The sequence below is a fragment of the Pelophylax lessonae genome, assembly GCF_965119305.1.
Source record: "Pelophylax lessonae genome assembly, chromosome: 2".
Classification (NCBI taxonomy): domain Eukaryota; kingdom Metazoa; phylum Chordata; class Amphibia; order Anura; family Ranidae; genus Pelophylax; species Pelophylax lessonae.
Genome location: NC_138769.1, coordinates 614,841,277 through 614,868,980, shown reverse-complemented (window position 1 = coordinate 614,868,980; position 27,704 = coordinate 614,841,277). Strand labels below are relative to the sequence as shown.

General features: G+C 45.9%; 1 protein-coding gene across 1 annotated transcript in view; it reads left to right on the top strand.

Moving 5' to 3' along the window:
- The window catches only part of RDX (radixin), a 384,898-nt gene that overhangs the window by 248,066 nt on the left and 109,128 nt on the right, over window positions 1-27,704 (top strand). The window contains exon 8 of the mRNA XM_082244940.1: window positions 981-1,077. Within this exon, the coding sequence (XP_082101066.1) occupies window positions 981-1,077 (97 nt within the window). The remainder of the gene's footprint in view (window positions 1-980; window positions 1,078-27,704) is intronic.

Here is a 27,704-nt window from a genome sequence, read left to right as displayed (position 1 = left end):
CTGCGATTCGCCTACTGCTGTCCAACAGATGGTCATCCCTCTGGACTTGCATGCGGTTGCTGAGCCTGATGTTTACCTTCGAGGCGATTCCATTTCCACAGTTCCATACGAGGTCCCTGCAAGGGAGATTGACCATATGTGGGACAATCAGACCTGGCTGAGTCGGGGAACGAGGGGGGTCCCTGATATGGTGGCTTCTTCTCCGGCACTTCGGCTGGGAAAATCCATCCTCCCCTTGTATTGGACAGTGGTCAACACGGATGCCAGCCTGTCAGGCTTGGGAGGCATCCTCGGCAAGCATTCTGCTCAGGGGATCTGGACGCTGTAAGAGTCCAGACTCCCGATCAATGTCTTAGAACTCCAAGCAATCAGACTGTGTCTGGACCATTGAACAGATAATCTTTAGGGTTGTCCAGTGCGCATGTTACCTGGTTGGCTAAGATTTTAGCCTTGGGAATTTTTGTTCTTGCTGTTCCCACTCCTCATGTTTGACACTGCTTTGGGACGTCCCAATGGTTAAGAAGATAAAGAGCTGTGTCTGTCAATGAACGAAAGAGAAAATGGGATTTTTGACTTGCCATAAAATCCATTTCTCTGATGTTCATTGACGGACACCGCACCCACATCTCTGCGGAGTTGGCTTTCTTCTGACACTGCTTGTAACAAAACTGAGTGCCTATGGCTGAGAGTGGGAGTATATCCCCTTGGACTGCCTCATAGGTATAGTCAAGCTTTTTCATGCCTAGTGTCCTACTCCTGTAGAGGGCAGCATAACCCAATGTTTAAGAAGATAAAGAGCTGTGTCCATTAATGAACATCAGAGAAATGGATTTTATGGTAAGCCAAAATCCCAGTTTTTTTTGTAGTTCGCTTGGAAAACTCGCTGCTCTGTGCAGATAAAAATCTTCCCCTATATTCTTAATCCCTCTGAAACCCAATGTTAATTCATCATTTAAGTGTCCTTTTCTTTCTCTCTTAAGGTTGACACCTAAAATTGGATTTCCTTGGAGTGAAATCAGGAACATCTCATTTAATGACAAAAAGTTTGTTATAAAACCCATTGACAAGAAAGCGCCGGTAAGAGAAGTGGCTTAGACACATGAGTTGAAAGTTTGTGTGCCCTTATTTGGTTGACTTTCTTCAGCAGTTGTTATTTTTACATGTCTTTTATAATCCTTCAAGTACCAGATTTAAAGCATAATTGCTAAATACTAAGTTGAGATGATAGATATATATATATATATATATATATATATATATATATATATATATATATATAGATATAGATTTTTTTTTAATTCTTTTTCCTCCATGTGATTCATATACCTCTGGCACACACACTGCCAGGAAACTGCTTTATCACTTGCAATGTCACTTATTTACCTTTTAGCTTGCTCGGTAGATTGTAAAAGTATCACCTGTGTCTATTGAGCAACTAGAAAACTGTACCTGTTAAGCAGAGTATAGTGATGTTTTCCAAGCTGCGCAGTGTAATAGGGACATATGAATCACATGACTGGTTAAATAGAATTACAAATCCATTTGCTGATAAACAGTTTACATAAATATTTTTAGCCGTGCATTACACTGTTTAGCCACAGTTGCACAATTGTCATCTAAAGTAGAGCTCCGGGCAAACAGATCCTGTTGGAAAATGTGTGTGTGTGTATGTGTGTATATATATATATATATATATATATATATATATATATATATATATATATATGTGTGTGTATATATATGTGTATATATATATATATATGTGTATATTACTGTTAAAAGATTCGGGGTCATTTAGAAATGCCTTATTTTTTTAAACTTTTTATTGTTTTTGTTTTAATGAAGAAAACATTAAATTATTTAGAAATACAGTCTATACATTGTTAATTTGGTAAATGACTATTCTAGCTAGAAACGGCTGATTTTTAAAGGAATATCTACATAGGTGTACAGAGGCCCATTTCCAGCAACCATCACTCCTGTGTTCTAATGGTACATTGTGTTACTTAATGGTGTTAAAAGGCTAATTGATGATTACAAAACCCTTGCACAATTATGTTGGCACAGCTGAAAACCGTTGTGCTGATTAGATAAGCTATAAAATTGGCCTTCCGCTAATTGAGTATCTGGAGCATCAGCATTTGTGGGTTTGATTATACTCTCGAAAACTTTCTTCTGAAACTCAACAGTCTCTTGTTCTGAGAGATGAAGGCTATTCCATGTGAGAAATTGCCAAGACGCTGAAGATTTCCTACAACGGTGTATACTACTCCCATCAGAGAACAGCACAAATGGGCTCTAACCAGAATCGAAAGAGAAGTGGGAGGCCCTGGTGCACAACTAAGCAAGAGGACAAGTACATTAGTCTTTAGTTTGAGAATTAGACGCCTCACAGGTCCTCAACTGGCAGCTTCATTAAATGGTACCCGCAACACGCCAGTCTCAACGTCCACAGTGAAGAGGCGACTCCGGGATGCTGGCTTTCTAGGCAGAGTGGCAAAGAAAAAGCCATATCTGAAACTGGCTAAAAAAAAGGAAATGATTAAGATGGGCAAAAGAACACAGACTTGGACACAGGAAGATTGGAAAATAGTGTTATGGACAGACAAATCTAATTTTGAGGTGTTTGGATCACACAGAAGAACATTTGTGAGACACAGAACAAGTGAACAGATGCTGGGAGGTGTGCCTGACACCATCTGTTAAGCATGGTGCAGATAATGTGATGGTCTGGAGCTTCTTTGGTGCTGGTAAAGTGGGAGATTTGTACAAGGTAAAAGGGATTTTGAAAATGAAGGCTATCACTCCATTTTGCAATGCCATGTCCTGTGGACAGAGCTTGATTGGAGCCAGTTTCCTCCAACAACAGGACAATGACCCAAAGTACCACCTTCAAACTATGCAAGAACTACACTGAACAAAAGTATAAACGCAACACTTTTGTATTTGCTCCCATTTTTCATGAGCTGAACTCAAAGATCGAAGACTTTTTCTATGTACACAACAGGCATATTTCTCTTAAATATCTACAAATCTGTCTAAATCTGTGTTATTGAGTACTTCTCCTTTGCCGAGATAAGGTGTGCCTGAGGCTGGCCACAGTAAAGGCCACTCTAAAATGTGCAGTTTTATCACACAGCACAATGCCACAGATGTCGCAAGTTTTGAGGGAGCGTGCAATTGGCACGCTGTCTGCAAGAATGTCCACCAGAGCTGTTGCCCGTAAATTGAATTTTCAATTCTCTACCTTAAGCCATCTCCAAATGCGTTTTTAGAGAATTTGGCATTACATCCACCCGGCCTCACAACCGCAGACCACGTGCAACCGCACCAGCCCCAGACCTCCAAGATCATCTGATACCAGCCACCTGGACAGCTGCTGCAACAATCGGTTTGAATAACCATAGAATTTCTGCACAAACTGTCAGAAACCCTCTCAGGCAAGCTCATCATCCTTTATCGGGGTCTCGACCTGACCGCAGTTCGTCATCGTAACAGACTGAGTGGGCAAATGCTCACATTCGATGGTGTCTGGCACTTTGGAGAGGTGTTCTCTTAATGGATGAATCACATTTTTTTTTATTATTTTTAACTTCGTCAATGTCTTGACTATATTTTCTATTCATTTTGCAACTTGAATAAAAGTGAGTTTTCATGGAAAACATGAAATTGTCTGGGTGACCCCAAACTTTGAAACGGTTGTGTGTGTGTGTGTGTATAGTTGCATGTAAATTTTCCGGTTTCTGCAAGTACGGAATAATACTTGTTGATCGGCCAGAAATTCACTCTGTTCATTATTCTTTATTGCGCACTGAAACCCACAGTATTTTTGTGGACCTAGGCCCCTTTCACACTTGTACGAAAATCGCTTGACTTTGACCCGACTTGAAGCAATGCCTGTGGAATCTTTAGGTCTATGGACCTCGAGTCACATCAAATCAAAGTCGGACCAAAGTAGTGCAGGGACTACTTTGAAGTTGCTGCAACTTAAAGTTGCACCAAAATTGTACTAATTGGAAATCATGGGGAATGACTTGTCATGGGACTTGTGCAACTTGTCCTGAGACTGCAAAGTGTGAAAGGGGCCTAAGTGGTATCAGACCTGCCCAGTTTTCCTTGACTAAAGTATTGAAACTTTCCTCCTGTCTAGAACACAACACTAAAGCTGCTGCATTGAGTAAATCTAAAAACTGAAGCACTGCACTATGATATTCCACTTCAAATATAAATGTATTTAATTATGTATTCAAATGAAAGACTGGTACACAACCAAATCTTTAATTGTTAAATTTATTCTTGAGTCACTCATTCCAGTTAAAGAATTATAGGCAAAACTATATTTTTCTTTCGTTTTGCATAGTTTATCTTTTGGCATGTGTCCCACTGGGGAGATTTCCCTGTCCCATAGCCAAAACAGGAAGTGAGAGAAAATCCCTGCAAATTAGGGGAATACTATTGGAAGATTTCCGCTTTTACTCTTCTCTGGACAACCCTAAGTTTTTGGGATTTTCTTTTTCACTTTTTATTTTTTCTTTACAAACTATTTTTATTCAGAGAAAAATGGTGGTACATGTTAATACAGATCATCAGACAAAAATGTATCGTAAAAAAAAAAAAGGTTGAAAGTGTGTTTCACTTTCAATGATAATGGTAAACAGGACAAATGGAGAAGGATTAATCTTCCTATAGGGGGCATGGACAGAAATACTGGCAGGTGTTCTAATCCCTCTCCACTGTATCCAAAACTAAGAAAAAAAAAAATGTTTTGCCTTTAGTTGTACTTTAAAGCTGAACGGAAGCTTGTTTTAGCAATCTTACTGCTAAAGCCAGGTAATGGCTATATTTTTGCCAATTCATTACCTTCTTTATACCAAAGAATTCACTCATCACCAAGTTTGCATACCCTGTTGCCAGCCTTTTAAGTTCTGTTGAATGATACGCATTGTCTTTGTGTAACCTCTTTCATTTGATTTTTCACTGGAAAATATTTGTATCAGGACTTGAATATCACGTGTTGCTATTCATATACAAGTATCATCTTCACACTTCTTGGTAATGAGAACTTTTAGGGGTTTAGTGCCATTCCTCCTCTAAAGCCCCTTGCACACGGCATCATAATTTACTGATGTTTACTCAGAAACGTGTGATGCCTGTGTGCAAGGGGCCAAAAACTGTGTGTAAAGTCCAGAGTAATGTTGAGTATAGGCGAGTAAAGGTGTGCAAGCCTAAAAACAAGTAAAATTCTTCATTGCCGGTATTGTAATATACTCACTTATACTGCCATAAACATTAACCACTTCAGCTCTGGAAGGTTTTACCCCCTTAACGACCAGGCCATGTTCTCTCTTGTTCATTGATGGACACAGCTTCTGATATTCATAACCATTAGGTTATATTGCTACCTACAGGAGTAGGACACTAGGCAGAAAATCTAGCTACACCCATGGGCAGTCCCAGGGGGTATACTCCTTCTCTGCTATAGTCACTCAATTGTTTTTTAGCCTAGTCAGGAGTAAGGACCTAGTTCCTTGCTGGGATCTCTGGTCCTGGCAAATCTTCTCCTTTTGGATCAAATTTTTTTCTCGTGTTTTTCCTGTGAGATCTACAATCAGCTGCCGGACTGGGCAACAAGCTGGATAATCTAGATCCAGTGGTCACCCCAGTCGGGCCAGCGAGCGCGCGCAGACCTCAGCTCTGCACTAGGTCGGCTGCAACATAGCCCGACCGGACGGGGGCTGGCCTGCGAGTTGACATACGTCCGGGTCTCGGCCAGTGTTGCAGCGTTCCTCCTGGCCGACAGCCCCCCCCCCCCCCATTTTGATGGTAAGGGGTTCTGTCTGGGGCGGTGCCTGTCTGGTTCCTGGTATTTGGAGCACATCTCCCCACCTTATCACCTCTGAGGCTGTGGTACCCCCTGGGTCCCAACCATCCATCCATCCATGCACTGATGGCAGTCCTGGAGTCCTTTGTGTCCCGGGTGGAGGTGGCTTGCGGGCGATGGGCTGGCAAAAAGCGCCCCCCACCACCTTCACCTGCCTCATCTGTCTCATCAGATCCTGAATCTGATTTGGCCGCCGCGGACGTTGGTCACCCTACTCGGTCTGCAACCCACGCACCTGGAATCATCTGATAGTGAGGATGATTCCTCCATGTCTGTGACCGCACAAGGAAAGATGCTGGTGGATGCACGGATTTGTATTTCTGCGTGAGACCCTAAATATGGAAGACGCAGCTGAAGCTGCGACAGTAGCGCAGGTGCCCTTTGGTACTCACAAGCCATCCAAAACGGCAAAGGTGTTTCCTTTCCCTGCCTATTTTGACAGAATTGTTGCTAAAGAGTGGGGACGACCAAAGCGTTCCCCGTGGGGTCCCTAAGCGCTTTTCTAGGCGTTTCCCCTATGTAGAGTCCCTTCTTAAGAAATAGACTGTGCCACCGGTGGTGGACCCTCCGGTTTCCAGATTAAACAAGGCAACCATGATTCCCGTTGAAGAGTCCTCGGCCTTTAAGGATCCGGCTAACCAGAAGGCAGAGGCTGTGGCCCGCACTATGTACACTCTGGCTGGTTTGGCAATGAGGCTGGTATTCACCATTGCCCTAGTGTCCCAAACTCTGACCAAGGGGTCTCCTACATCATGACCTGGAGGGGGGGGGGGAACAGCTCCCCACCTGCCTTTGCCAAGCTGGTGGACCAGCTGGTCCAGGGGCTGCAGTTTCTGTGATGCCTCTTTGGATGCGGCTTCCTGATGGCTCACCTCTGTTTTGGCAGTGGTCCTTCAGCATGTCTTTTTGCTCAAGTGCTGGTCTGCGGATCAGACTTAAAAAAAAAAAAAGGCCTGGACTGTTCTTCCTTTTCAAAGAGATCGCCTGTTTGGAGCTTCTCTGGATGGCATCAGGTCGCACCAGGGGGGAAGGAAGGCCCACATCGTCGTAGATGTGGGCCTTCCTTTTCAGCTCGTAAGTTTTTTCGTCCCTCAGGATTGACTGACAACGGCTTGAAGCCTTTCAGGGCCTCTTCAGGAGGTTCCAAACATACTTGGTGTGGCAAGCAAAGATCGAGGATCTCCAGACCCGTGGACAAAGCTCCTTCTGCGTGAAGGTGTGCCCTCACCCGTATTGGGGGTGGGGGGACGTCTTTGCTGGTCCTGGGCCTATGGATTTCCCGGGTGCAAGACAAGTGGGTCCACGAAGTCATTCGGTCCGGTTACAAATATATAGAAATGTGCTCCACAGTAATAGAAGAATAAAATGTCCCTACATCCAGGGGTTAATATCGCATTGGGGGGTTAGTTGAGGCAATATGGACTTTCACGGTACAGCAAAAGACTTGCGTACAATATTTTATATAAAAATATACATTTATTGATTTTCATAAATATTAAAAACACACAGCCACCCAAAGAGGGGGGAAAATAATGCATATAAACTCGCGTATTGGTCAACCAAGGGCAAAAAGGAACCTGCACCTAGGAATTAAACCAATACACTTGAAAACAGACAATTTATTCTAATATTACATTTGCATAATGTGGTTTCCCAAAGAAAGGGACTACTGCTCCACCTCCAATTCACTCAACATGTTTCGTGGAAATCCGCTTCATCAGGAGTATAGTTCAGGAGGAGTGCATCTGTAGAAAGATGCAAACAGCAAAAAACAAACAATAATAGCATATGTATTGAAAGATCATCGGTGTACATATTTATCTATACTTCAAGAATCACTGTATGAAAATATTGATAAATCCCTGTCGATCGCCCCAATTGGACATCCAAATCTCACCAGTGGAGGATGGAAAAGATGGACAGAGGTAATCCCAATAAAGGCAGCAAAGGATCTCCTGAGCAAGTGTGGGACTCCAAAAAGGATGATTCAAATAATATTGTAATGCAAAATCTGATAGAAGTGGTCTATAATAGATCGACTATGAAACAAATGGATAAAGGGCTTCCAAATGTAGTAAAATGTGATACGAGGATATAACTCCCTATATATAGGTATCCGAGTTCTATCCGACTATCCACCCAACTCTGCACGATTGCAGCAGGCGGATGACGTAGTCTGACCTGATCTCGATCTGCGCACTGCGCCGGCCGGCACATGCGCAATACCGCTAAGCGACGCCAGTGGGCTCAAATGACGTCGCAAGGAGATGTCAGTGAGACCAACAGCCGCCGCCCGCCTATCCAGCTCCATACACCGGCGGGACCGCCATCTGGAGGGTGCAGAGGCAACACGGGAGATAGGAACTGGACATGGGAGATCGCACACTTGCCCAAATGAAACATTCACCCATACTAGGAAACACAGCCAACAATTGGTGTCCAAGGCTAACTCTCAAGGGGAAATGGGAACCAATTCAGGGGAATATGAGGGGGATCAATAAAAATCAGAACTTGACATAAGTATAATAGAAAAAGCAAACCCAAATATCAACTCTGTAGAAACCAAGCAAAAATAATCAGTGGCAAAAATTAGTTGTCAAATTTAAGTGTACAATGACGATCATTGAAACAAAAAATGGACTGGCTAGCTAGAAGGCATTACAACAAACCCTGTGTAGTCATGAATTAGAGTTGGAAAATGAAAGATTACAGAAATGGTTTATAGGAATTGATTTAATTAATTCCTGTCGGAGTAGTTGCAGACAATTTTTTCAATCCAAAGGGTTTCCGATCGAAGGATCAGATTGTCCCAGTCTTCCCCTCTAGGATTCGGGGGGACTACCTCCAATACAAAGAAGGATAAAAATAAAGTTGAACTGTTAAAGCCATGATGCAGACCTATATGTCTAGTGACAGGGGTGACTACTTTGCTATTGCCGGAGTAGTAGGCATGGTTCCTAATCCTGTGGCCAAATTCCCTAATACTTTTACCCACATAAAATGCGTGGCACTTACACATCCTTAGACCACCCCTTGGGTTCTACAATCGGCATGAAGTCGTGGTCGGTGCCATTGGCCATTAGGTAAACTTATAACCTGACCCTCCATGATCCAGGGGCAAAGGTGGTAACATCCACACTGATAGGTGCCCCTAGTGCCTGAGGTCAAAGGAGGTTGATCCAAGTATATTTGGATAGTAAATTATCTTCGGACAATAAATGCCAGCGCCGTGACACAAGTGCCCGAAAAGATTGTTTATGCGCTGAATAACATGTAATAAGTTTGACCGTATTGGACTGACTGTTAGATGCATTTCCAAAAAGTAAGTCAGGTCTGGCTGCAAGATCGAGTTTTACTCTTGTCCCCTGGCAAGTTTTTTTCCTTCCAACTTGCGCCTGTCCCCAGACCGCTTACAGGGCCTGTTTGGGACAGTACAAGACCTGTTCCTTCAAGGGGTGATTGTCTTGGTTCCGACCTCGGAACCTTTTCAGGGTTTTTACTCAAACCTGTCCACAGTTCCCAGGAAGGAAGGCAAAGTGTGTCCAATTCTGGACCTCAAGGCTCTAAACTTTGTGCGGGTACAGAAGTTCAGAATGGAGTCCATTCGAACGGTGATGGCATCCCTGTGTCAGGGGGTTTTCCTCGCCTCTATCGATATCAAGGATGCCTACCTTCACATTCCAATATGTGGCAGTTGTCAGCATTTTCTCCGCTTTGCTGTGGGAGAGCATAATCAGTTTGTGGCGTTACCCTTTGGTCTCGCATCTGCTCCTCGGGTCTTCACAAAAGTGTTAGCCCCGGTGCTAGCTTTGCTACGCCAATGAGGGATTGTAGTACTGGGATACTTGGAAGTCCTACTTCTTTGAGGGGAGTCTCCCTCTGCTCTGATGGAAAACCTGGAGATTACAATATGAACTCTATGGGAGTTCGGCTGGATTTTCAATCTTCATAAGTCTGCTCTGGTTCAGTCCACAAAGCTGGACTATCAGGGCCTGACTCTGGACTTTGCATTAGCCAGATTGCTCCTTCCTCTGGAAAAACACCAGAAATTGCAGGTTACGCCTCCTGCTGTCCAACAAATGGTTATCCCTCCAGACTTTCATGTGGGTGCTGGGCCTGTTGGTGTCTATCATCAAGGTGGTTCCATTTGCACAGTTACAAACTAGGTCCCTGCAATGGGAAATTCTGACCAAATGGGACAAGACTCCGCAGTCTCTGGACAATCAGATCCGTCGGAGTCTGGGCACGAAGGAGTCCCTGATTATAGTGGCTTCATTCTCTGGCGCTCCATCTAGGAAAGTCCTTCCTCCCCTTGTATTGGACAGTGGTCACCACGGATAGGAGCCTGACTCCCGATTAGAATCTTGGAACTCTGAGCGATCTGACTGTCTGGATCATTGGCCGGATCGGTTTCAGGATTGTCCAGTGTGTATTCAATTGGACAGTGCCGCGGCCGTGGCTTATGTCAATCACCAAGGGGGCACAAGAAGTGTCCTGGTGGCTTTGGAGGTAGCCGGCATTCTAAGGTAGGCAGAACGGTTCCTTCAAGCCCCCTCTGCCATACACATTCCCAGGGTGGGAACTTGGCATGTGGATTACCTGGCGTTGGTCCATAGGGAGTGGTCCCTTCGTCTGGAGGTGTCTCATCAGTTGTCTCCCCGGTGGGGCACCCCTGAGGTGGATCTGTTGGCTTCTCGGCTTAACAAAGGTGCAGAGGTTTGTGGCTCGTTCAAGGGATCCTCTGGCGGATGCCACAGATGCGCTGGTGGCCACTTGGGGTCAGTATCGTCTAATTTACGCCTTCCCTCCTCTCAGGCTTTTGCCCAGACTTCTAAGCAGGATCGAGGCAGAACGGATTCAAGTCGTCATAGTGACTCTGGACTGGCCTTGCCGGGCTTGGTACGCCGATCTGGTTTAGCTGGTCGCCGACGTTCCTTGGCAGCTTCCCCTCAGGGAGGATCCGCTGTCCCAAGGACCGATCTTCCATCCTGCTTTACAGTCACTGGCTTTGACGGCATGGCTGTTGAATGCCAGATGCTGTAGGATAGCTGTGTCCGTCAATGAATGAAAGAGAAAATGGGATTTTTTACTTACCATAAAATCCATTTCTCTGCTGTTCATTGAGGGACACAACACCCACCCCTCTATGGAGTTATAATTCTCCTGACGCTGCTTTTAACAAAACTTAGTGGCTATAGCAGAGAGAGAGTATACCCCCTGGGACTTGCCCATGGGTGTAGCCAAAATTATTTTCTGCCTAGTTTCCTACTCCTGTAGGGGGCAGTATAACCCAGTAGGTATGAATATCAGGAGCTATGTACGTCAATGAACATCAGAGAAATAGATTTTACGGTAAGTCAAAAATCCCATTTTTTGCGATTTGACACTGCGTTGCGATAAATGACAATTGCGTAGACGTGCAATGCTGTACCTGAAATAAAATTGATGTCCCCCCCCCCCCCCCAACAAATAAAGCTTTCTTTTGGTGGTATTTGATCACCTCTGAGGTTTTTATTTTTTGTGCTAGAAACAAAAAAAAAAAAAGTTTTGAAAGAAAAACTATTACTTTCTGCTATAAAACATACCCAATAAAAAAATCAATTTTTTACATCAATTTAGGCCAATGTGTATTCTGCTACATATTTTTGGTAACAAAAAAAATCCTAATAAGGGTCCTTTCACACGATGCGCCCTCCGACGAGGTCCGTTCTCTGCTCAGCGGGGGATGGATCCGCTTCGTTTCCGCTCTGTGTGCGGAGATGGAGCTGTCAGATCCCCACTCTCCTCTATGGGGGAATCGGATGAGAGCAGACCGCCTGTCCATTCTCATCCGATCCGCTGGAAGGATGGAAAATAGGGTTTCCATCCATTCGGATTTCACAGATGGGATCGGAAGCGGATAGCAGCGGGGGTCTGCGGAGATGCCTCCACTGACATCCGCGGACCCATAGGGATGCATGGAGCATCTGATCAGGTCTGCTTGAAAAACTGAAAGGCGGATCTGATCGAATATTTCATGTGAAAGGACCCTAAGTGCATATTGATTGGTTTGCACAAAAGTTTACAAACTGGGATACATTTATGGACTTTTTCTTTTTTTTTTTTTGCTATTACTTGTAATGGTGGTGATCAGCGATTTATAGTGGGACTGCGACATTGTGGCAGACAAATCTGACACAAAGTGACACTTTTTTGGGGCCAGTTACACCAATACAGTGATCAGTGCTTAAAAAAAAAAAAAAATGCATGGTTACGGTATAAATGACACTGGCAGGGAAGGGGTTAACACCAGTTGTGATCAAGGGGTTAAGTGTGGCTTCTAGGAAGTGCTTTATAACTCTGGGGGGAGGGGATGCACTGGAGGAAAAGAGAGATCTGTGTTTCAGCTTAGCAGGGGATGGATGGAAGACATACAAGACCACTGATAATCTCCCTTGATCTGGGGCTCCACGCAAGATCTCACCCCGTGGGGTCAAAATGATCACAAGTATGGGGAGCAAAATTCCCAGAACCACACAGGGGGGGGGGTACCTAGTGAATGATCTGCAGAGAGCTGGGACCAAAGTAACAAAGGCTACCATCAGTACCACACTACGCCGCCAGGGACTCAAATCCTGCAGGCCAGACGTGTCCCCTTGCTTAATTAAGCCAGTACATGTCCGGGCCCGTCTGAAGTTTGCTAGAGAGCATTTGTATGATCCAGAAAAGGATTGGGAGAATGTCATATGGTCAGATGAAACCAAAGTAGAACTTTTTGGTAAAAGCTCAATGATGAAAATTACAGGCCTCTCTCATCTTTTTAAGTGGGAGAACTTGCACAATTGGTGGCTGACTAAATACTTTTTTGCCCAACTGTGTGTATGTGTATATGTATGTATGTATGTACGTGTGTGTGTGTGTGTGTGTGTATGTATGTGTATATATATATATATATATATATATATATATATATATATATATATACACACACACACACACACACACACACACACACACACACACACACACACACACACACACACACACCTGCTTGGAAAAATTAAAGGAACACTTTTTAGAGTATAGCGCTTCAGGTCATTTAAACTCCTGGGATATTGATCTGGTCAGTTAGGGGGGTTGTTACTCACTTACATACAGTTTCAGATGCTTTGGTATTAACCAACTTCTGGACCAAAAGGACTTGCCCCCTCAATTACCAGACCATTTTTTGTGATTCGGCACTGCCTTATTTTAACGGACAATTGCGTGGTCGCGCGACGCTGTACCCAAATAAAATCAATGTCCTTTTTTTCTCACAAATAGTTTACTTTTGGTGGTATTTGATCACCTGTGAAATTTTTATTTTTTGTGCTATAAATAAAAAAAAAAGAGCAACAATTCTGAAAAAAAAAAACCAAAACAATAATTTTCAATTTCTGCTGTATAACATTCCCCCCCCCCCCCCCCCAAAAAAAAAATCACAATAAGCGTATTTTGATCAGTTTGCGCAAAAGTTAATGCATCTACTAACTACAGGAAAGATTCATGTCATTTTTATTGTGTTTTTTTTTTTTTAACTAGTATTGGCGGTGATCTGGGATTTTTTTTTTTTTTGCTGGACTGCGACATTGCGACGGACAGATCGGACCCCTAACTGACATGTTTGATCATTTTGGGGGGACCAGTGACATTACTACAGTAATCAGTGCTAAAAATATGCACGGTTACTGTAATGATGACACTGGCAGGGAAGGGGTTAACACTGTGGGTGATCAAGGGGTTAAATGTGAGCCTAGGGGAGTGATTCTAACTGTATGGGGGTTGGGCTTTTGCAATGATCACAGAAACCTGTGATCCTACATAGAAGGATCATAGGCACTCTTATCATTCCAGCAAGAACTACTGCCAGCTGTGTTTACAACAGCTGACCTCTCTTCTCTCTCAGTGGGGAGCGATCGCAGGTGGCAATCTGAGCCGCCTGCCTCATGCATCGGATTCCCCGCTGACAAGTGGGGGCGGGAGTGTGCCGCCTGCTGCGTGCGCTCGCCCCCTAGCTGCAGGCACGCGACCGACCTATACCTAAGTCGGTTCGCGCAGAAGGAGATGCCTGCCGCAGTAAAACTGCAGCGGGTGGTCCAGAAGCGGTTAATAGGTACACTAGATGGGTTACAGACAACCACCAGAACAGGAATGTTTTTACAGGTGGAGGCCACTGACGTTTTTTTTTCCTACTCTTTTCGGTTTTTCACTAATTTTGCATTTGGCTAGGGTCAGTGTCTATAGTGTCCTATAGAGGATGCACAGGCAGTCCAACTCCTCCAGGATGGCACTTCAATAGTGCCATTGCCAGAAGGTTTGCTGTGTCTCCCAGCACAGTCTCAAGAGCATGGAGGAGTTTCCAGGAGACAGGCAGTTACTCGAGGAGAGCTGGACAGGGCCCTAGAAGGTCCTTAACCCATCGGCAGGACCAGTATCTGCTCCTTTGTGCCAAGAGGAACAGGATGAGCACTGCCAGAGCCCTACAAAATGACCTCCAGCAGGCCACTGGTGTGAATGTTTCTGACCAAACAATCAAACAGACTTCATGAGGGTGACCTGAGGGCCCAGCATCCTTTAGTGGGCTCTATGCTCACTGCCCGTGGAGCTCGATTGGCATTTGCCATTGAAAACAAAAATTGGCAGGTCTGCCACTGGTGCCCTGTGCTTTTCACAGATTAGAGCAGGTTCACCCTGAGCAAGTGACAGACATGAAAGGATCTGGGGAAGCCATGGAGAAAGTTATGCTGCCTGTAACATCGTTCAGCATGACTGGTTTAGTGGTGGGTCAGTGATGATCTGGGGAGGCATAGCTATGGAGGGACGCACAGACCTCTACAGGCTAGACAATGACACCCTGATTGCCATTAGGTATCAGGATGAAATCCTTGGACCCATTGTTGGACCCTACGCTGGTGAAGTGGACCCTGGGTTCCTCATGGTGCGTGACAATGCCTGGCCTCAAGTAGCGAAAGTATGCAGCCAGTTCCTGGAGGATGAAGGAATTGATACCATTGAATGGCCCCCACGCTCGTCTGACCTAAATCCAATAGAGACCCTCTGGGACATTATATTTCGGTACATACAACAACGCCAGGTTGCACCTCAGTCTGTTCAGGGGCTCAGTAATGCCCTGGTCCAGATCTGGGAAGAAATACCCCAGGACACCATTTGTCATCTCATTAGGAGCATGCCCCGACGTTGTCAGACATGCATACAAGCACGTGGGGGCCATACAAACTGAGTACCATTTTGAGTTGCTACAATGAATTTTCAGCAAAATGGATTAGCATGCTTAATCATTTTTTTACTTTGATTTTCAGGGTGTCTTTGAATTCAGTCCTCTGTAGGTTGAACATCTTCATTTCCATCAAATGACGTGGCATCCTTTAGTCCCTAACACATTACCCAGTCCATATCAGTATAGATATCCAGCATGGTATTTCTCTTCACTGAGATCTGATGTGTTTTCAAAGTGTTCCTTTAATTGTTTTGAGCAGTGTGTGTATGTATGTATACAGTGCCTTGCGAAAGTATTCGGCCCCCTTGAACTTTGCGTCCTTTTGCCACATTTCAGGCTTCAAACATAAAGATATATAAAACTGAAATTTTTTGTGAAGAATCAACAAGTGGGACACAGTCATGAAGTGGAACAAAATTTATTGGATATTTCAAACTTTTTTAACAAATAAAAAACTGAAAAATTGGGCGTGCAAAATTATTCAGCCCCCTTAAGGTAATACTTTGTAGCGCCACCTCTTGCTGCGATTACAGCTGTAAGTCGCTTGGGGTATGTTTATCAGTTTTGCACATCGAGAGACTGAAAATTTTGCCCATTCCTCCTTGCAAAACAGCTCGAGCTCAGTGAGGTTGGATGGAGAGCGTTTGTGAACAGCAGTTTTCAGTTCTTTCCACAGATTCTCGATTGGATTCAGGTCTGGACTTTGATTTGGCCATTCTAACACCTGGATATGTTTGTGAACCATTCCATTGTAGATTTTGCTTTATGTTTTGGATCATTGTCTTGTTGGAAGACAAATCTCCTTCCCAGTCTCAGGTCTTTTGCAGACTCCATCAGGTTTTCTTCCAGAATGGTTCTGTATTTGGCTCCATCCATCTTCCCATTAATTTTAACCATCTTCCCTGTCCCTGCTGAAGAAAAGCAGGCCCAAACCATGATGCTGCCACCACCATGTTTGACAGTGGGGATGATGTGTTCAGGGTGATGAGCTATGTTGCTTTTACGCCAAACATAACTTTTTGCATTGTTGCCAAAATGTTTTTGATTTTGGTTTCATCTGACCAGAGCAACTTCTTCCACATGTTTGGTGTGTCTCCCAGGTGGCTTGTGGCAAACTTTAAACGCCACTTTTTATGGATGTCTTTAAGAAATTGCTTTCTTCTTGCCACTCTTCCATAAAGGCCATAATTGTGCAGTATACGATTGGATTGTTGTCCTATGGACAGAGTCTCCCACCTCAGCTGTAGATCTCTGCAGTTCATCCAGAGTGATCATGGGCCTCTTGGCTGCATCTCTGATCAGTCTTCTCCTTGTATGAGCTGAAAGTTTAGAGGGACGGCCAGGTCTTCGTAGATTTGCAGTGGTCTGATACTCCCATTTCAATATTATCGCTTGCACAGTGCTCCCTGGGATGTTTAAAGCTTGGGAAACCTTCTTGCATCCAAATCCGGCTTTAAACTTCTCCACAACAGTATCTTGGACCTGCCTGGTGTGTTCCTTGTTCTTCATGATGCTCTCTGCGCTTTAAACGGACCTCTGAGACTATCACAGTGCAGGTGCATTTATACAGAGACTTGATTACACACAGGTGGATTCTATTTATCATCATTAGTCATTTAGGTCAACATTGGATCATTCAGAGATCCTCACTGAACTTCTGGAGAGAGTTTGCTGCACTGAAAGTAAAGAGGCTGAATAATTTTGCACGCCAAATTTTTCAGTTTATTTGTTAACAAAGTTTGAAATATCCAATAAATTTCGTTCCACTTCATGATTGTGTCCCACTTGTTGATTCTTCACAAAAAATTACAGTTTTATATCTGTTTGAAGCCTGAAATGTGGCAAAAGGTCACAAAGTTCAAGGGTGCCAAATACTTTTGCAAGGCACTGTTTATAATATATACACACACAAGGGGAAAAAATTGATTCCTTGCAGATTTTGTAGGTTTACCCACTTACAAAGAAATTAAGGGTCTATCATTTTTATCATAGGTGTATTTTTTACTTCTAGATACCCAATATCAACCAAAAATCCAGAAAAAAACACAAAACAAATGCTTTAAATGTAAGTTGCAGTTTAGTGAGTAAGTACTTGATCCCCAAGCAAAACATGACTTAGTACTTGGTGGAGAAACCCTGGTTGGCAAGCAGAGGTAAGAGGTTTCTTGTAGTTAGTGACCAGGTTTGCACATATCTCGGGAGTGATTTTGGTCCACTCTTAACAGATCTTCTCTAAATCCTTAAGGTTTCTTGGCTGTCTCTTGGCAACTTGAAGTTTGTTTCCTTCATACATTTTCTACATGATGATAGACATGATACAGGAGATGGCCAGAGACTGCAGACATGATACAGGAGATGGCCAGAGACTGCAGACATGATACAGGAGATGGCCAGAGACTGCAGACATGATACAGGAGATGGCCAGAGACTGCAGACATGATACAGGAGATGGCCAGAGACTGCAGACATGATACAGGAGATGGCCAGAGACTGCAGACATGATACAGGAGATGGTCAGTGACTGCAGACATGATACAGGAGATGGTCAGTGACTGCAGACATGATACAGGAGATGGTCAGTGACTGCAGACATAATTCAGGAGATTGTCAGTGATTGCAGACATACTACATGAGATGGTCAGTGATTGCAGACATACTACATGAGATGGTCAGTGACTGCAGACATACTACAGGAGATGGTCAGTGACTGCAGACATGATACAGGAGATGGTCCAGAGACTGCAGACATGATACAGGAGATGTCCAGAGACTGCAGACATGATACAGGAGATGGCCAGAGACTGCAGACATGATACAGGAGATGGCCAGAGACTGCAGACATGATACAGGAGATGACCAGAGACTGCAGACATGATACAGGAGATGGCCAGAGACTGTAGACATGATACAGGAGATGGCCAGAGACTGCAGACATGATACAGGAGATGGCCAGAGACTGCAGACATGATACAGGAGATGGCCAGAGACTGTAGACATGATACAGGAGATGGCCAGAGACTGCAGACATGATACAGGAGATGGCCAGAGACTGCAGACATGATACAGGAGATGGCCAGAGACTGCAGACATGATACAGGAGATGGCCAGAGACTGCAGACATGATACAGGAGATGGTCAGTGACTGCAGACATGATACAGGAGATGGTCAGTGACTGCAGACATAATTCAGGAGATTGTCAGTGATTGCAGACATACTACATGAGATGGTCAGAGACTGCAGACATGATAGAGGAGATGGCCAGAGACTGCAGACATGATACAGGAGATGTCCAGAGACTGCAGATATTATACAGGAGATGTCCAGAGACTGCAGACATGATACAGGAGATGGCCAGAGACTGCAGACATGATACAGGAGATGGTCAGAAACTACCCACATACTACAGGAGATGGCCAGAGACTGCAGACATGATACAAGAGATGGTCAGAGACAGTGAAGAGATGGTTGAAGGCTGCCTCTCACAAAAGATCACTCTAATATTATGCTGGATTATTAGGTTTCAACTCACAGGGAAGAGAACACCTGTAGATCAATTCTGATTTAGAAGTTTTTTTGTGTATATATACATGTTATTTTTCTGCCTCCAACCCAGTTCGTGTCACAGATGTTGGTTACATGGTGGGCACAGCACATTACACAGAGGGCACACCACTCTGCATTACATGATGGGCACAGCACATTACATTGTGGGCAAAGCACGACATAGTGGGCACAGCACATTACACAGAGGGCACACCATTCCGCATTACATGGTGGGCATAGCATATTACATGGTGGGCCCAATACAGCACAGCACGTGGCATGGTGGGAACAGCACATATGGTGGGCATGGCACAGCACATTAAATGGTGGGCATGGCACAGCACATATAGAGGTCACACCATTCCACATGAAATGGTGGGCACAGCACATGAAATGGGGGGCACACCACTCCGTATTACATGGAGGGCACACCACTCCACATTATATGGTGGGCACAGCACATTAGACAGAGGGCTCACCACTTAACATTACATGGTGGGCATAGCATATTACACAGAGGACACACCACTCTGCATTACATGGTGGGCACAGCACATTACACAGAGGGAACACCACTTCACATTACATGGTGGGCTCACCACTCAACATTACATGGTGGGCATAGCATATTACACAGAGGACACACCACTCTGCATTACATGGTGGGCACAGCACATTGCACAAAAGGCACACTACTCAAAATGACATAGTGGGCACTGTACAGCAAAGCACATAACATGGTGAGCAGAGCACATGGCATGGTAGGCACTGCACATTACACAGAGGGCACACTACTCTGAATGACATGGTGGGCACTGTACAGCATAGAACATGACATAGTGGGCACGGGACATTACACGGTGGGCACTGTACATTACAGCATATTACACTGTAGGCACTAAATATTACACGGTGGGTACACCACATGACATGATGGGCACAGCACATTAAACAGAGGGCACATTACATGGTGGGCACATCACATTACATAGAGGGCACATCACTCAACATTGATGAAAATAAAGGTGCGCTATGTATAAATCAACAATTCACAAAATATATGTGACAAAAACATATACAATAATTGTTGTGCAAAATAATAGATTCACAAATGCATAAAACAGTGAGTATTATAAAAATAAGGGACCAATGTCCAAATGTGATAACGTCCACTGTAAACAATATCACCACGTGTGTTATTGTGTACAAAGGTGAAAACAAATCCCAAATATAAATCCAATAATCAAGTCCAATGATATTCTCCACCAAGTGCTGAAAATCAAGATGGATTAAGGATGCTGTGTCCAGTGCTCCGTGATTGAAAATCCCACCACCAAATAGCTTCCCTCCTTACCAAAGATGATAGAGTTGAAGGCAGAAAGTAATCTGACTGCTAGATGGTAGGGAGGAGATATCTAGGAATAAATCACCCCGCAGTAGGATAAGGATGGCCTCTTACCAAATGCTGGGGAAAAAACAGGCACAGATTGAGTCCATTAATGATCGATCACTCAACATTACATGGTGGGCATAGCACATTACACAGAGGGCACACCACTCTACATTATATGATGGGCACATCTCATTACACAGAGGGCACACCACTCTACATTACATGATGGGCACAGCACATTACAGAGGGCACACCACTCTCTATTGGTGGGCAGAGCACATTGCACAGTGGGCACACTACTCCGCATTACATGGTGGGCATAGCACCTTACACAATGGACACTGCACAGCACCTTACACGGTGGGCACTGCACAGCACCTTACATGGTGGGCACAGCACATGACATGGTGGCCATAGCACATTACACAGAGAGGCCACCACTCTGTATTACATGATGGGCACACCACTCCGCATTACATGATGGGCACAATACATTCCACAGTGGGCACTATGCAGCACAACCCATAACAGGGTTGGCACAGTACATGACATGGTGGGCCTGGCAAAGCACATGATATGGTGGGAACAGCACATTACAAAGGCATGGCACAGCACATTACATGATAGGCACTGTACAGCACATAACATTGTGGGCACATCACATGACATGTTGGGCATGGCTCAGCAAATTACATGGTGGGCACACCACTCCGCATTACATGGTGGGCACAGCACATTACACAGAGGGCACACCATGTTGCACAGTGGACACTATACAGCACAGCCCATGACAGGGTGGGCACGGCACAGCACATGACATGGTGGGCACAGCACATGACATGGTGGGCACAGCACATGACATGGTGGGCACAGCAAATGGGCACAGTATTATCACATGGTGGGCACTGCACTTGATATGAGGGGAGCAGCAGTCTGCCCCCTAGTACAATCATTGCACCCCCAAGGGTCAGTTTTTTTTTACGGTGACTAGCCTTGGGGGGGGGGGTGGCGCCCCCTATTGACCAGCCGCCACTGTCTGATTCTAATTCTGACCAGGGCTGTACTTCCTCTAGACAAACTAGAAAAACCACAGGCCATGATTCACCGGCTGCTTTTACACAGATAGTTCTCTCTATCATTTTGCATAAAGATTCTGAGTCTGGTGGTGTCCACCTTCAAGACAGTTCTGTTTGCACAGTTGTGCATGCAGCTCTGTTAGCAGGTTCAGCTCCACAGGAGGATACCGAGGTTCGGGGAAAGATCATGGGTTCCTCCGGCAGAAGTGCCACGGTTAGGCCAGTATCATCCCCAGCTCAGGCCTCTTCTGCAGTTCCTGCGAGGAATTAAGGACGAGGATCTTCCAATCAGTCTGGTGGCCATAAACGTCCTTTGAGGGCTTCCTCCCTGAGAAGACGAGTTGTCCCAAGGGCTGATCTACCATCCTGATTTACAGTCACTGGTTTTAATGGCTTAGCTATTGAATGCGAGGGATAGAGGTATGTCTGGATCATTGATCCCTACTATGGTGAGGGCGAGGAAGTCCTCTTACAGCAAGATATACCATTGTACGTGGAAAGCGTACATTTCTTGGTGTGAGTCGATTCGCGCTCATCCTCGATCCTTTTCTGTGGCTCGAATCTTAACCTTTCTGCAACAGGGCGTTGATCAGAAGTTGACCTTGAGTACCATCAAGGGCCAGGTGTCTTCCCTGGCAATCTTTTTTTCAGCGACCCCCTAACCATACACTCTATAGTTCATGTTTTCATTCAGGGGGTTTGACATATGGCTCCACCTGTACACTCTCTTTTGCCGTCATGGACTTTAAATTTAGTACTTTTGGTTCTCCAGAAACCTCCATTTGAGAATATTCGGGAGATTCCCGTGCCTACCTTATCCCAGAAGGTGACGTTCTTCGTGGCTATTACCTTGGCCCGCAGGGTATTGGAATTGGCAGCATTATTCTGTTGCAGTCCCTATTTAGTGGTCCATAGGTTCTTCGTCCCTGTCCATCATTCCTGCCCAAAGTTGTCTCTGACTTCCATTTGAATGAGGGCATTTTGTTGCTATCCTTGTGTCCCAAGCCGGCTCATCCCAAGGAATTTGCTTTGCATACCTTGGATGGGGTTCGTGCGATTCGGGTGTATCTGGCAGCTACTGAGTCCTTTCAGAGGTCAGACTCGCTTTTTGTGGTTACGGTCGGACCAAGAAAAGGGCTAACCGCTTCTTCGACTAAAATCTCCAGATGGATCAGACAGACGGTGACTCAGGCCTATTCCATTAAATACCAAACGAAAATTCTCCTGCGCTCGATGAAGGATAAGGGATCTTATATGGTCTTGATATGCACCACTCACGGTCTTGCTGCCCCCTCAGGACCAAGAGTTTTTGAAAATGTACTGAAAGACAACAAAAAAAGGGAACACCAACCTCATGCATTACCACTAAAAAAGGTTTTATTAATCCAAAGACGACCTACATTATGCTCCCAAACGAGTGATGATATAGCACATAAAAGACAATGGAACCGATCGTCTCCAAGGTGACCAGGGAACCTTAGTACTGGGTGACGTGCTGGTGTCAACAACTATATGGCTGGGCTGACGCGTTTTGAGAGAGAATCCTCTTCCTCAGAGCCAAAAAAGTATTCCATTAATGGTCAGGTTCCACCTTTCCCTGTCACGGGGCATTCTGCTTGGGCGCTGAGTGCTTCTTAGGCTTTCCATCATCAGGCATCGATATCGCAAGTTTGCAAGGCGGCCACTTAGTCGTCGGTGCATAGCTTTACATTTTTATAAGGTAGATACTTTGGCATCTGCGTATGCTTCTTTTGGCCGCAAAGTTTTGCAGACTGCTGTTTAAGGTTGAGGGGTGTTTTTCTTTAAACTTATTTTTTAGATGGGGCTCCTGTGACCGGGTTAAGGTTTAATGTTTAGCCTTGGGTTATTTTCCCCATTCCTCATTTTCCTTTTGGCACTGCTTTTGGACATCCCAGTAGTTATTTATGGAGTGCTGTTTCTGTTGATTAACGAAAGAGAAAATGGGATTTCTCTGTCGCTCATTGACAGACGTAGTCCTCGTTGATTAATAACAACTCGGGTTATACTGCCCTCTACAGGAGTAGGACTAGACAGGAAAGAAAACATTCTGGCCACACCTTAGGGGCAGTCCCAGAGGGTATATCCCCTCTCTCTCTGCTACAGCAAGTCAGTTTTTTTCTGTCTAGTTAGGAGTAAGGACCTAGATGCCTTGCTAGGATCTTCGGTCCTGGCAGGAATTTTTTCTTAGATTTTTTTAGACAGCTTTTTTCTCCAGTGTTCCTGTGAGATCTTCAAGCAAGCAAGCTGTAACTGGGCGACGGGCTGGATGTTGAGATCCAGTGGTCACCCCAGTTCAGCCTATGAGCGCGTGCAGGCCATAGCTCCGCGCTGGGTCGGCCGCGACATAGTCCCACTGGACGGGGACTGACCCTGCGAGTTAAACGTCTCGCCTGAACGCCAATGACCAACAGAGTCACGGCGTCCGTATTGGTCGACAGCCCCCCCACCCCGGTGGAGAGGGGTTCTGTCAGGAGTGGGCGCCCGCCTGGTTCCGGTATGGTGAGTAGTATGTTCCCCCTCCCCCCCCTGTCGGGTTTGTGGTGGACGCGGCCCCTCTCTGGAATGGTAGAATGGGTCTCCCCTCTATCCTATAACAGGTCACAGATCCCCCAATTTGAGTGTGATTTTTTGTGAACAAAAACCAGGAGGCTTGGTTTGGGAGCGGACTATCTAAGGTCATTGCAAAACTGTAAGGGTGACTGAAGTCAGTGGCAGTACTATAAGGGGCATTACTATTGAAGTAAAAGGTATCCTACCTGTCAGAGGTGTACACAGGCCGATGCCTAATGGGGAGGTGCCTGAGTCACTGCAGTCCAGATCGCCATTCCTCCAGCAAAGGGTCACTTCGGAAGGACAGAGGGCTGCCTCCCGACGGCCCACGGACCGCATGCGGCCCGCCAGGGTCCTGTACCGCCGGCCAGGCTTATCACCATTCAGGGTGAAGGTTGTGGGGCCGAGATACTCCCGCAGGCCGCCAGGCCGAACATAGACATCCCGCAGGCTGCTGCTAGCGCCGCTATCCTATACAGGCCGCCGCCATTGTCTTACAGATCGCACGAGGCCGCCATATTGGCGTAGCCTCGTGTCTCCAGCATGGGGGCGGCCATGTTTGAGGTGACCAAACACCTCGAGGAGCTATGGGGAGGCGCCGGAAGATGTGTAAAGGGGCGGAGCCGCCTCCTTTTACCTGGCGTAGCCTCGTGTCTCCAGCATGGGGGCGGCCATGTTTGAGGTGACCAAACACCTCGAGGAGCTAAGGGGAGGCGCCGGAAGGCGTGCAAAGGGGCGGAGCCGCCTCCTTTTACCCGGGAAAGCCAGCAAAAGACTTCCTGTCTGTAATAGACAGTGCTGGAACAGTTTGTATTGAAACTTCTGAGCATCAAGTGGTGAGCCTTTGGGTCTCTCTCTCTCTCGCTCGGTAGGGGTCCCTAAGCAGGTAACACTGAGGGGCGCTGTGGCGCTGGGGGTCTAAAGAAAAAAAAAAAAAAAGTTTTTTTTTTTTTTTTGGCAAATTAATTTTTTTCCGGCAAGTGTCTGGAATAAACTTGGACCCTGCCACACAGGTACCCCCACCTGTTTCCCTCGAGGTGGCTGCAGGACCCTCCAGTTCACAGAGTATGGATGCATTCACAGCAGTTTTGGAGTCTTTGGTGTCTAGGGTGGAGACGGCCTGTCAGGGACGGGGGTCAAGAAAGCGACCCCCGCCTACCCCTATGTCATCTGATACTTCAGATTCTGAGATGGTCATTGCAGCTGCAGGTCCCTCTGCAGGGGCTGTTGTCTCAGGTAAAGTTCCCTCAGATAGTGAGGAGGACGTTCCTGCCTCCGCCATAGCACAAGAAGAAGCATTGGTGGACGCACTAGTAGTGGCGGTCCGGGAAACCTTAAGACTTGAGGTTTTACCGGCAGAGGCAACTGAGATGGAAATTCCCTTTGGTACTAGTAAACCTACCAAGACGGCGAAGGTCTTTCCCTTACCCAAATGTTTTGGTAATAAAATTAAAGAGGAATGGGATCATTCAAAACGTACCTTTTCTGTTTCCAAGCGCATTGCTAGACGCTATCCGTTTTTGGAATCCCTCATTAAGAAATGGACAGTACCACCAGTGGTGGATCCACCTATTTCCAGACTGAATAAAGCCACTGTTATCCCGTTGGAGGACGTTCCGTCCTTTAAGGATCCGGTGGATCGGAAAATGGAAGCGGAGTCCCGCACTATTTTTTCCTAGATAGGGTCAGCCTTTAGACCAGTGATTTGTCATTGGTTTAGTTTCACAGACATTAACGGAATGGGCAAGATTGGTACGCCATGACCTAAAGGGGAAAGGTATCCCCCAGGCAGCATCTGATTTGATAGAACAAATTATACAAGGACTGCAGTTCGTCTGTGACGCAGCCCTGGATGCCACCCCCTTGTTAGGGCATGCATCTATGTCAGCGGTAATCCTCAGACGTGTGCTGTGGTTAAAATGCTGGTCAGCGGATCTAGGTTCCAAAAAAGCCTTGGCGAATCTCCCCTTTCAGGGGAATCGCCTATTTGGGGCCACCCTAGATGAGATCATTAAGTATGTCACTGGGGGCAAGAGCACTTTTTTGCCGCAGGCTGCTAAAGCTAAAGGACCTTGTAACATGCGTGGACCTTTCTTTACCGCTCATAAAGGGTTTGTTCGCTCCGCTGGGGCGAGCGGGAAAGGCAAAGCCCCTCTAGGAGGGTTCAAGAGGCGCTGGTCGGGCAAACAAAAGGCCGACTCAGCCAAACCTGAAGTTAAGGTTAATACAGCCTGAAGGTGCGCCCCACCCGGCTTGAGGGTGGGGGGACGTCTTCACCGGCATTCAGAGCTAGAGCCTTCCTGAATCTCGGACTAAGGGGTTCAGGAGATCATACGATCAGGACACAAGATCGAGTATCGATCACTGCTACCGGTGCGATTCTTCCCTTCCAACATTTAGGTGCTACAGGGAGCGGTAGTTACCGTTCCCTGAACAGATCATTTTCTTTACCTTTTACAAAGATTAGTCTCAGTTCCCTACAGGAATCGGATCCGGTTGAGCAAACAGACCAAGGAGCCTCTAGTCTGGTGACTTCGCTCTCTAATGCTCAACCAGGAGAAACCATCACTCCTGATAAGATTCAAGTTTCTGATAAATGTGTGGGAACAGAGAGCGATCAGACTTTGCGGATTGCCTGGACCAAGCAGCTCTAGGGCAGCCTGGTTCGGATCCAGTCAGACAATATCAGGGTGATGACTTGGGTCGATCACCAAGGATTTCACCATCTGTGTCTTCATCAGAGCATCCCGGAGGTGGATCTGTTGGCATATCGGCTCAACAGGAAGGCGCGGAGGTTGGTAACGCGCGGCCACGATCCTCTAGCGGATGCAGCAGACGCGCTGAACGGCCTACAAAGGCAGTATCAGCTACTATACGTCTCCCCCCCCCTCTCAAGTTGCTGCTGAGATTTCTCCGCAGGATAGAGATGGAGGGAACTCCAGTTATCCTGGAAATTCGAGGCTAGCCTCGTCAGGCCGGTCAGGCCGACTTGGACATGCTAGTCGCTAACGCTCCTTGGAGACCTCCTCTCAGGGAGGATCTGCGGTCTCAAGGACCGATCTTCCATCGTGCTTTACAGTCGCTGGTTTTAATGGCCTGGCCATTGAGACCCAGGTACTGAAGGGCAGAGGGTTGTCAGCTTCAGTTATTCCTACTCTAATTAAAGCAAGGAAAGCGACTTCCAGCAAAGTCTATTATCGAACATGGAAGACTTATATTGCGTGGTGTGAATCTTTGGGATTTCCCCCACGTACCTATTCAGTGACCCGAATCTTGGCTTTTCTGCAAAAGGGGGTTGAGCAGAAACTATCCTTGAGCACCTTCAAGGGTCAGGTTTCAGCATTAGCAATCTTCTTTCAGAAGCCTTTGGCTACTCATTCCCTGGTGCGGAATTTCATCCAGGGGGTGCGGCACTTGGCTCCACCAGTCCGCGCGCCCTTACCACCTTGGGATCTTAATTTGGTTTTGTCGGTTCTGCAGAAACCTCCCTTTGAAAATATCAGGGAGATTCCCTTGCTTACATTATCTCAGAAGGTGGCCTTCTTGGTGGCTATCACTTCTGCACGCAGGGTGTCAGAACTGGCTGCATTATCATGCCATTCCCCATATCTAGTGGTTCATAGGGATAAGGTAGTTCTTCATCCGAAGCCATCCTTTCTTCCTAAGGTGGTTTCAGACTTTCATCTGAATGAAGATATTGTGCTACCTTCCTTGTGTCCTCAGCCCAATCATCCTCGGGAATATGCGTTGCATTCCTTGGATGTGGTTCGGGCAATCAGGGTATACCTGAAGGCTACGGAAACGTTCCGTAAGACGGATTCCCTTTTTGTGATCACGGATGGCCCCAGAAAGGGGTTGCCTGCATCTGCCGCGACTATCTCCAAATGGATTAGACAGACGGTGGTACAGGCTTATTCTATTAAGGGTCGGAATCCTCCGTTCCCTGTTAAGGCGCACTCCACTCGAGCGCTCAGTACTTCCTG